We start from the raw sequence: 11860 nt of genomic DNA, 5'->3' as shown, positions 1-11860 counted from the left end.
CACAGTTTATGTCATTTTTCCAGAGAGTTTCCTGATATCGGTCATTAGCATCACATAATTATTCCTCGGAAATTCAGATTGATGTGTTTGTCAGACCAGAGCGCTCTAACAATGTTACTCTGTTGTTTACTTCGACTTAGCTTGTTGTTATTTTACCACACATACAGCAACCATTTATATATTATGTGCTAACACACTGCTTTTCAAAAGGTCAAAGCTTAACCTTCAGAAGCAAAAGTCTTGATCAGAAATAGGAACTTATAGTGTTATCAGAGCTAATGAGGAAGTTTCCTGATTGTTTACATACATTAAAGTACTACTACTGCACTGTGAGAATATTGCAATACAAGAAATAGTCTGCATTTAATACATGTTTTTTGATTAATCTCACAGTTTTGTTGTATTTTTTAGGTGTACAGTAGGTGTTTATGGTTATTCTATTTTGAACTACTTCTTAGAGAAAACACTTAATATTTCACATTAAAGGAGTAATTGATTTCCACTAAAATGATAATAATACAAGTGATAAATCAAAATGTAGGATTAAATGTGTAGTTTGTGTTAACAGTCTGAATCTGCAACATAACAAGTAACTAAACTATCAAATAAATGTATGTAAAACGACTGTCAATCTTTCCCTCTGAGATGTAGTGGAAGTAAAATTAAAAATAAAAGTATCTCAAATGTACACTTAAGTAAAGTCCTTCAGTAAATGCACTAAATTAAATTCACTACTGGAAAACATTGTGACCAACACTTAATACCACATTGCATGCATGTGCTTTACTTTTACCAAAGTCATATTTTGTTACTGTTTATAATGAATGACTTCCAGTTTAATTTCCTGAGTAAACAGATGTCACTACTCACACACAGGAAGAAGTGGCTCATCCTTATAAAGTCACACAGGGAAGTGTCATACATTATAGTCGCATATATTGTGTGTGACCTGTGTCATTTCAGCCCATGATTTAGGGCGGCTTTCCTTAGTATTATTTATTCTGTGTCCTGATAAACCCAGTAGCCTCAGCACCGGACAAAGGCTACTTCTGGTTTTCTTGAGAAGCTTTTCGAGACTTTATACCGTCAACGTCTCCAGTAGGACTCTTGTTGCATGCCAGAGGTGGTTTCTGTTCCTCTGAAAGTGGACACCTTTCAAATAGTGTTACATTTCAAGGCAATGTATGCTAGCTAATCTGGGTCACTTTATCTGTTTGTATTTGCTACAGGTATTTAGTTGAATGACGATAGCCATAAAGAGCTAATGTTTATCCTAAGTGGGCTGACACTTCAGCTTGTGCTGGAGCTGGAAGCCATCAGTTGAGTTTGAGGCATTTTTATTCGGGACTAACATTTTGTAATGTTTGATATTATGGAATCACATTTGGTATCCTATAGATTAGTTTTAGACGGAGTACAACTCTAAAATTCCTCGTCGTTTTTATAAAATAGCTTTAAAAAAATGCACGTTTTTAAATACAGAGCAGTTGAAATTCAGAAATGACTACTTGCATGAACAGGGTTATGAATATTTTTCAAAATGTATATTAGAGCTGAAAATACCACACGCTTAAGTGATGTGTCTATCTGTAGGAAATTCATTAGCCACATAATATTTTGGTAATCAGTTTTAAGTCATTTGCACTTAGAGCAAAACTGCCAAAGCTTTACTGATTCGATCTTATCAAATATCCATATATTTAGATTCCAGTTTATTTGGGAACATTTTGACAGGCATTTTTCACTTTTTGTCTTACATTTTTAATACAAAACAATTGATGTATTTAAAAACGTTTAATAATAGATATTAAATCTGATACAAAACGTTTTGGTCCCTTACAAATACAACACAAAAATAAAACTTGAGCCTGCTTACCTTTTTTATTGTTAGACCATAAGGCTTGTGGATGTATAACGTTATCGCTTTTACTACCTTGATGGCTCAACAATGTATTCTTCTCAATTTAAGATGCCAACCGTCACGTCCCGTAGTAGATGGCTTAAATAAATTGTGCTTTATTTAAAGTTTACATTGAGTGGTACACATTCGAGACAGCATGGATACTTCTCTCATTTATATTGATGTTGCTAAATTAACTGATACTGTGATATAATCTTATTTTCAACTAAAATAAATCTTAGGGTAAATGCTCATATTAAAGTCTTTTAGAAGCCTTTTCAATATTAAATAAATCAAGGTAGTTCATTCCTCTTTTAAAGCGGAGCAAAATGTTTAATGCTAATCTAATAGGGTAGAGTTCAAGTCAAGTACATGATATATTTCTTATCAGTTAAGATTACTTAAAGATTTTGACCTCATATGGACTTCCCTTTGTGAAACGCTGTCCTATTTTAGCCTCCAAAATGCTTGTGAAACTGCAATAAATAACTGATCATAAATCTGATTTCCTATTTATAGACTTTACATACTGTGTTGGGACCTGGAATGTAAGTTCCGGTTATTTCTTGGAAAGGAAGTGACTTCATTGTTAGGTCTCAGATCAAATGTGCTACAGGCCAGTAGATTATATCTGCTACAGCTTTCCTAGATGTCCTTAACATGCTGTTTCATATCTCAGCCTTATCACCATTCATGAGCCTGAACAACAGGTTGCTAACAATGAAGTGCCCTCGCTAGAGCTGAGGCAGGCGGGCCAGTGAATAGTCAGTTTAAAGCCACTGATATTCACAATTTCTTAGTTTTTTGTAGGTCTTTTTGCATGTGAAGCCATGTTTTTTGAAAGAAAGCTCACTCAATCTAACATACAGTAGAGCCCTGTTGGCACTCCCCTTCAATACCAGTAGACTAAGGTGAACTTTGATTTGTTCTGGATTGGTTTTATCATTGACCATTGCTGAACTTTGCTACTAACACAGTTCCAAGTTGATGTAATGAGCAACAGGATGTACTGGAGTATAGTTATCATCACATTTATGATACTGAGAGCAGATACAAAGTGAACCACACCACACGAGAAGGACATTGGACTGTGTTTATTCTCCGGGTTTTTGCTTACTGTATGATTTAGTCTTTATCATGAGCCTCTGCCGCCAAAGAGAGTGCCATAAAGCAATCCTTCCAGCAGCAAATAATAAAAAAAAATAATCAGAGAGGCTAATTTTAGCTAGATATCATTTGGATGTCTGCCTTGTTTTTACAGTACATGCTTCAAATACAGCCACTGCTAGTGAGAGAAAGTGGAAGATTTATCCATGGAAAATAACACTTGGATGGTTTATTGTAACAGTTCAGTGGCAAAAAATCTTTTTTACCTGGCGATGTATTTGACTATATTTAATTTATTCATTAGAGTGCAATCATTTTACAGAACCTCCAAAAGGAAAACGGCCTTTGTGGTTGCCATTTTGAAGAACAGGCCACTATCAATCTTAGAATAGTAACGACATCTTGAAAACAGAGTTTACTTGCAATAGAGTATTTTTAGGTCTTAGTATCGCTGTGTTTACTTTAGACACTTTCCAACACTGCACACATGCACACATACTGACAGAGACATTAATCATGAGAGATAACTTCCAGCTATTACTTAGAAATGGTGTAATGATAGTTTAAACCTCCCTAGACAAGTTGGAAGACATAAAATGAATCTGCTTTAATATTTTCTATTTGATGTGGTTGTACCCCAGAAAGGTAAATTGACCTTGTTAAAAATGTGTATAAATACACATACTCCTTCTGTAGTGTATGCAGTGTAGTCATGTAACTAAGTCAATGTAATCGAGAAAGGCACTTAAGTAATTTAAGGTACTTTATTCTTAACTTGAATGTTATCTTTACTCTTGGGTTGCCAATTTGGGTCAGGGCCTTTATGCTTTTCGCTCTTACATTACCAGGTTCAGATCCCTTATACAAAATATCAAACAAGTGATGCATTATGATGTTTAATTAAGTAGTATATAAGTATTAGGTCTATACTGAAAATGAGCTTTTGGATCCTTTGCCAGCTGCACCATTAAAGTTAATTAATGAAAAACAAAGAATTGTAAGCAAGTAAAGTCATATATTCTATTCTGGAATAGGACATTCTGCATATTGAATACTTCTACTTTTTGGATGTACTGTCATAAAACCCTGCTCAAACATACACCTCTTAAACTCAGATTGAATGTTGGCACTTTTCTCCCCTTTAGCAGATTCATTTAAAATCAGATTAACCTCAACCAATCTTTTAAACAAACACACCTTTTTGAAAAAGTCTAGCAGTTAAGAGGAAGCCACAGCAAGTTAAACATGAAAAAAAGACACTTCTTCCTAAAAAGTTGACCACTTATGCAACAAAACCTGATTGTGTATAATTCATAAGATGCTGTTTGTGGTTCTGCCTCTCACCACTAGAGAGTGATGTGGGCCAGTTTCTTGTTTTGACCTTGCTTTCTGAGGCAGGGAGACTAGGTTTTTTTTGTAATGAGGGTGTGGAGGGGTTGGTGGTTTTAATATTGTCACACTACTAAAGGTGAAGTGAGTGTTCCAGTTTTGATTTGCATACCACACAACTTTGTTGCATTCATTTCACTACATTAAACTAGTATTTGCGTTGTGTTTGCATAATGGAGACAATAACAGCACACTCCTTCTTACATGTCACACACATAATCATTCACGGTTGCCTCATGCTTTTAAGGTGATCTATGAGTGTTTTTCATATGAGCAGACAGTACAGAACATATGTAACTTCCTTTCTGACCACAATACAAAGTGTTGTGTTTTAGCCTAGCATTAGCTTCATTACTAAGGCGGGCCTTCTAACTAATACCAGTTGCTCTTGAAAGAAAAATACTTAATTCTCTGTCCCACAAATACTGACAGAGACATGGATAATGACAATATGTGTGTGACTTCTGCCTCCAATAGCACACAATGGCAGCATGCATGTAAAGTGCAATGTTGGTTACTGTAAAGACAAACCTGTACAAACCCACACCCCATGTTGGCCTAGTTTCGAGCAAAGCCACAGCAAGCTAAACATAAATGTCAGACAAAACTCACAACAATGACAGTTTCCTACTTATCGGCTGAAGCATGACTTGCAGTGCTGGAGTGGTTCTGGTGCATAAGCTCTTAAAAAAAAATTGACTTTTGAGTCCTAAATGAAGGGCCCCTATGACCAAGAATTTGTCCTGTGATAGTTGTTGATAGAGCTCCAACTAATATTATTTTCCTTACCGATTATAAATAATTCCTGATTTTTTTCTAGATTCATCAATTCAATGTTGATCTATAAAATGTTAAGATTGAGCCAAAAATACAAAGATATTCAGTTTATCAAAAGATCTCCATATGATTGAAAGGCTATAAAAACAGCAATTTGAACATTTGACTTCCTATAGTATCAGAGCGCTCTTAATTAAGATGCTATACTATACACAGAATTGATATTTTGGATGATTTTGGGGGGAATTATCTTTTCATGCTCTGGTCAGTGCATGCAGTTGGCCAGTACAGTGTTGCAGGGTCTCTGCTTCTTACTCAAGGGTTCATAAGCAGATGAAATATTGAATCACTTTTTCTAAAGGGTTTGCATGATGCATAATCTATCACTTAAAACAATCTTTGTCTACTCTGCCAGGTAGGGGATGCTTTAATGGTTGTTGAAGAATCCTAAAATAGACTTCCATAGAGTGAAAGTCCCCAATTAAGATACGTTGTGATATTTCACTTTCTTTGCTGCAGAACGAGAAGAAGTACTCATATCCTTTACTGTGGTTTTACTTTCATTTCTATGAGAAAAAAAGAAACCACTCAATTACATATAAACATATTGCATTCAAAGGAAATGCAAAGTACCTCCATTTGCACCTGAGCATAACTACTGTTTCTTTCCTATTACTATCTGTGGTATACTCCTGCTGAAGGGTAGGTCAATCTATCACCCAACAAAATATATTTCATAAAAAATATTTAGCATTAATAACCTCAATCTGAAAAAATAGTACCATGGAAATACTCACAAAAGTAGCTCAATTATATTTCATTTCAGTCATGAACTTAATCTTTGTTTTTCACCACTGTATTATTTGTAATTTAATACTGGATACACTTCTAAATGGGGGCATTTTCCCAATGAGTTCTTTTAAGTTTTGAAGGGAATTAAATATATTATAAATATTTAGTATTTATAAATGATGGTATAAGCAGTCATGTATTTAAATAAGTACTTCACTTTTTTTCACAATTTGAGGTACTTTACTTATTGAGTCCATTTTATGCTCCTTTCTACTTTTACTCCACTACACTTCAGAGTACAATTCTGTACTTTTTACTCCACAATTTATTTGACAACACAATTCACTTTGCAGATTCAGATTGTTAATGCACCTTAATACAAATCAACTAGTAAATTATTTTAGAAATATTATAGATTAATCTACTGGCTGAAATACTCTAGTAAAGTATTAAAAGGTTACCTAAGTACAGTACTTGAATACATGTACTTAGTTACTTTAGTGGTGTCATAGCCTTTGTTTGTTTTGTTTTAGTTGTATCTATATTATTGCACATTGGTGTTATTTCACTTTAAGTAAATTACCCGAGTACTTCAACAAACATTTACAAGTAGTCCTCATTCTCTGAAGGACTACAATGATGGCCCCCAGGCCTGTAATGTATAAAGAACAAGAAAATTACAATTTGCACTTAACAGTTTTAAATGTACCTAATTATTTTTCCACCACTGCATATATTATTGTACAACTCAGTTAACTTTGCAGGGTGATATTTGTGATGCTCCTAAATATAAATCAACTAGTAAATGATGTTGAATTATTATAGATTAAGGTACTGGCAGAACAAAATAGGATATTTCAAACTGTACCAGCTGCAACATTGATGTATAAATACATATCATTCTGAAAAGGCCCTTGTCTGCATAATGAGTACTTTTACTTTAAATAGAATTCGTTTTTTTTGTTGCTTACCTCTGTAAATGATCAGAGTACTTCCTCAAGCACGTACGAGTAGTCCTCATTCTCTCAAGGACTACAATGATGGCCCCCAAGCCTGTGATGTATAAATAACAAGAACATTTAACATATGCACTTTAGTACAGTTGTAAATGTACTTAATTACAAGTAAAGCACAAGTCCCTAAAAATTGTACAGTACTTGAGCAAATGTACTTAGTTACTTTACACAACAGAAGTTTTGTTTGTTTAGTTAGTATGTACATTATTGCACATTGGTGTTATTTCACTTTAAGTAAATGATCCGAGTACTTCCTCAAACACATACGAGTAGTCCTCATTCTCTCAAGGACTACAATGATGGCCCCCAGGCCTGTAATGTGTAAACTACAGATAGGTAAAGCCCAGTGCACACACACACTGTAAATGGGTTGCCAGTTTGGGTCAGGGCCACCTCACTGACTGGAAGCCAACAAGAAGAAGAAGAAGAGACCCAGCCCCTCTGTTAAACCAGCACACAGACAGAGGCGTCCGGGTTTCCACCTCCACCCCCTTTGCCGAATAGTTTGATAGCAGGAAAGCGACGGACTAAAACGGGAATGGCTCCTCTCCCTTTTTTCACACAAGTTATAAAATGCTATATCAGTGCGGGTTGTTAATGTTTCAGTTTAACGCTGTTAGTTTGTTTTCCACCTCCACCACCACCACCACGGTCCACGGCTACTTCCTGGAGCCACAGAGAGAGGCAGTGCTGAGTTAAAGAGACAGATAGAAATTCAGATAGAAAAAAAACACTGAGAGAAGAGAGGGGTTGGAGAGACGCGATAGGAACAGTTGACTGGATTCCCAGAAATTGAGAAACCCTCTCTCTTCTTTATTTATATGTATTTTTGATATTTCTTTGTAAAAACCGAGCCATTAATGTCCGTCGGTTTGTACACTGACACACGGTTTGGATGACGGTTGGCTGCGGCTAAAAGCGGAATTGTAACGGGGGAACATATTCCTCTCCCCTTACGACGGAGAAGCCTCGCAGAGATTTTTTTCCCCCTTTTTTTATTTTACAGTATTGCTATTTTTAAACCGCAGAATCCACCCGGGTGTTATTTTATATTTTTGTATATATTTTTTTTTTACGGTTCCACAAGGAAGGGGGTTAGGGCGACGGAAGATGGGTTGTTTGGGCAACAGCAAGACTGAAGATCAACGCATCGACGAAAAGGCACAACGAGAGGCGAATAAAAAGATAGAAAAACAGTTGCAAAAGGAAAGACAAGCGTATAAAGCCACACACAGGCTCTTATTACTGGGTAAGGTTGATGGCTATCTGAAAGCTAATCCCTTTTCGTTTACCGAACACGTAGCCCCATTTGACAGCGCTTGCAATAATAATATGTCATGGGGGTGGATATTGATGGAAGGCTTCATTTCCAAAAAACATGTATGTGTTTTAACGATAACCCGGATGTCCCCTGTTCGTGGTCGGTGATATTTTCATGTGTTTCTTTGGTCGAAAGGTGCGGGAGAGTCCGGAAAAAGCACCATTGTGAAGCAGATGAGGATTCTACACGTCAACGGCTTCAACGCGGAGTGAGTGCTTTCTTTTTTAATATTACATAGCGACATAAACGCCTTAAAAATACATATTAATGCTTATGGCTTCCCTCCTAATGAATAACACTGTGGAGGCCTGTGAATGGATTTTCCCCAGGCACTGCAGCGCCTGTTGGGCCCAGTATCCCATGCAAAGCAGCTAATATCTTTCCCCCCCTCCTCTCTCTGTCTCTCTGCCTTTTCCTCCTTTTTTTCGTGTACATGTACAGTTATCATACATATGTTATGATCTCAGTGTCACACAGATGCCAAATAATTCACCGTTTCCTGTTTCATGTAAGAGAGGGTGAAAGGTTGTGATCGACACAGGCCTATTGATGATTTGTTTTGCTGCAAGGCCTTGCATGGCATTGATCTTACCAGTGGTCTCTTTTAAACAGGCCTAGTACATGTCAAGAGTCCTGTAACTGTAGGAAAACCCACTGTATGTGTAACATGGAGGCTGGATTTTCAGAAGATAGGAGGCATTATCTTGCATTTTATAAGATACAAAAAATGAAGACAATCATGACTACAACACCTCATATCCTTTACTTCAACGTTTTACTGAACCCCATGCTGTATATCCTTGTTACCGGGTGCATAGTTTAAGCCTGGACACCTGCACTGTATGTATACATGTTGTAAGAATACAGTCAACCCTTATTCTTATTTAATTCTAGCTTGATTCATCTTTTGTGGGCTGCTTTGGGTTGATGTTTTCGTAACCGCTGCCCTGTTCGTCTACTCTTTTCCCCATGCAGAGAAAAGAAACAGAAAATCCAAGATATTCGGAAAAACGTGAAGGATGCCATAGTGGTAAGTTTCATCTGTATCACTGCCCGAATAGGGTCAACGTCTCTGTTGTTACATCTACTGCAATCACATTGTACTGATTATTAGTGTACAGGCCTTTTTTCAATTATTCACCCCTCTTAATGCTTGTTTTTTTGTTTGTTTTCTCCCATAACTTCTGCTTTGTAGACTATAGTGTCTGCGATGAGCACTTTAATACCCCCTGTCGCGCTAGCCAACCCAGAGGACCAATTCAGAATCGAATACATCAAAAGCATAGCACCCCTCTCTGACTTTGACTACTCGCAGGTAAGTCGTTCATAAAGTTTGTTTGCAGATGTGGATGTGGATGGTATGTGCTTATTTTGTCTGATTTAATGTGCGTGTTGGATGCTATGTGACCAGAGCGTTTTCTGTTTTACAACCAACAATGTAGATCTTGCACAAGATACAGGTCAATGATGGCAGATGCAATATTCCTATAACAGACTTAATGTTGGCTTTTTAGTCTTTAATTTGTTCCTTTTATGATCCTTTTCCTTTTTCTAACCAACAAATCATACAGCATTGTTTTTTTCTCCTGGGAGTCATAAAGTTTTAAAGGGAAATGAAAACTTACTTGTAAGAGATCAACAGTTAATTTAAGTGCTTGTCGAAGGTTTGATCGCCTTTTGTAGCCGGAGCAGTTGTACTGCATATGGATGTGAAGGCGAGTTACAGCACATGGGATTCTTTTCAGTGTGTCATCAGGCATTCGATAGTGCGAGGTCAAGCGTTGGAAATGTAGGTGATGTTTTACATAATTTTGAAAGTGTTCCTTGTTTGACAACAGCTGTGTAGCATTGCAAAACAGGAATGACTGAGCTGTAGATGCACTATTTGAAAGACTGAATTTGTATGTATTTGTTAAAACAGTTGGCCTTCTATGGGAACATTTAACACGTGATCCTGTATTAATCAAGCACTGGGTTCATCTCTTTTCGGTGTATTGATCTGCTCTTTGGCTGTTGGTTGTGTTGGAGTCGACAATGATCCCGGAGCAATTGCACAAACATTTGTTTTCTTTAAAATATTGTCCTTTAGATCAGAAACTATTCGTTTATTATTCCATCAGTCGATTGAGCGAAAAATAATCAGCAACTCATTTGAAAACAGTTTGAGTTACTGTATGCCAAATATCCTGATCCTAAGTTTGCAGTTGTTGCAGATAAATACATTTTACTTGTGTCTTTTTATTTCTTAGCCACAATATAGAATATGACTTTTAACAACTAGGCCTGAAAATCAAACTCATGTTCAGGTTCATCCATACCCTCACTTCTCTGCTTTGTTCCTAAAGTGGGTTAGTTTTTGCATTGCTATCTTAAATCTTTGCATGATGTTTCCCAGTTTCCCTCTCAGCTACTTTATTTACATCACCAGACTATCCATCAAAAGGATTTGGGTGATAATTTCATAACAGGGCCCATAGTGAGAGTGTTAACAGGGCAGCAGTGGATGTTGTGTGAGGGTCGGGGCCATTGGGAGAGCTGGCGTTGAGTTCCCAGGCCGGGCCAGGCCAAAGGGAACAACATGGCTCTGTGTGGAGTGTCTGTGTTTGTCATCAGTCTCAGGCTTCACTAGTGCCGTCAGTGTCACCACTACATTGTCACTTCGTGCCACCAGGCATGATACCCAATACAGCGGCGCGGGAACACGGCCAATCACTAACCTGTGGCTTTCACCTGTTGGCGCCGTTGTGAAATGTGGAAGTATGTTTTACCCGGATACTTTGTGAGAGATGATGTCATAGTGAATCAAGATCATTTATCTAACAAGGAAACCATTTCCTATTGATGAACATGATGTTCAATGAACACAATAAGATTTAGTAACTGTTATAGCCGTGGATGGGGAAAAAGAAGTGGACAATATTCTCTGACTTCATACATTTCGCTGATTGACTTTGTATATATTTAGACTGGGAGGGTGAGGGTGATAGATACATGACAATTGTGAAAAATCTGCATCACAGCCAAAGTTGTTATATTTAAATGTGTCAAATAAGAAGTTAAATGGTGCTTTTGCTTTAGAAGTAACTCAAAATTATAACTAATGGTTTGCTTATAGTTTTCACAGCACAAAATAACTTAACATATGACATACCTTACTTAGACCATGTACAGTTTTTGCTAAAATACATTATGACCATGGAGATGAGTCAGTAAGCTATTGACTGCTTTTTGCTCTAAACTTTTCCTTTTTTAAGAATGTTTTCTGAAACTAATCTTAATGTTCTTCGGACACTTTATATCATCCAAGAAATCGTTCATCCCAAATCTCTGTTATATTCAGTGCCTTCTGTCATGAAGGCTTGACACAGCCTTATGTTTTGTTGACAGTTTTTGTTTGTGGTAACAATTGAAATTATATTGTTGTTTATCAAATGATATAACTTTATTGGACATTATAATTTGATGTGATAGCACAGTTAGGGGCGGGCTAATCAAATAGGAAGGCGACTAGCAGCAGAACTATAGCTGCCGGCCCCGGAGTCATGAGTCTTTTAAAGG

General features: G+C 36.8%; 1 protein-coding gene across 2 annotated transcripts in view; it reads left to right on the top strand.

Moving 5' to 3' along the window:
- gnal (guanine nucleotide binding protein (G protein), alpha activating activity polypeptide, olfactory type) overlaps positions 1 to 11860 on the top strand; it is a 44301-nt gene that overhangs the window by 2206 nt on the left and 30235 nt on the right. The window contains exons 1-4 of one of the 2 annotated variants that reach the window (XM_063885526.1): positions 7398 to 8230; positions 8438 to 8510; positions 9278 to 9332; positions 9498 to 9617. In XM_063885526.1, the coding sequence (XP_063741596.1) occupies positions 8092 to 8230; positions 8438 to 8510; positions 9278 to 9332; positions 9498 to 9617 (387 nt within the window). In that variant the 5' untranslated portion in view covers positions 7398 to 8091. Of the gene's footprint in view, positions 1 to 7397; positions 8231 to 8437; positions 8511 to 9277; positions 9333 to 9497; positions 9618 to 11860 lie in introns of those variants that run through there. The other variant, XM_063885525.1, reaches the window with a different exon arrangement.

This window comes from Eleginops maclovinus, chromosome 6, assembly GCF_036324505.1.
Source record: "Eleginops maclovinus isolate JMC-PN-2008 ecotype Puerto Natales chromosome 6, JC_Emac_rtc_rv5, whole genome shotgun sequence".
NCBI lineage: Eukaryota > Metazoa > Chordata > Actinopteri > Perciformes > Eleginopidae > Eleginops > Eleginops maclovinus.
Note: the sequence above shows the minus strand (reverse complement) of the source record. Positions and strands in the feature narration are given on the sequence as shown.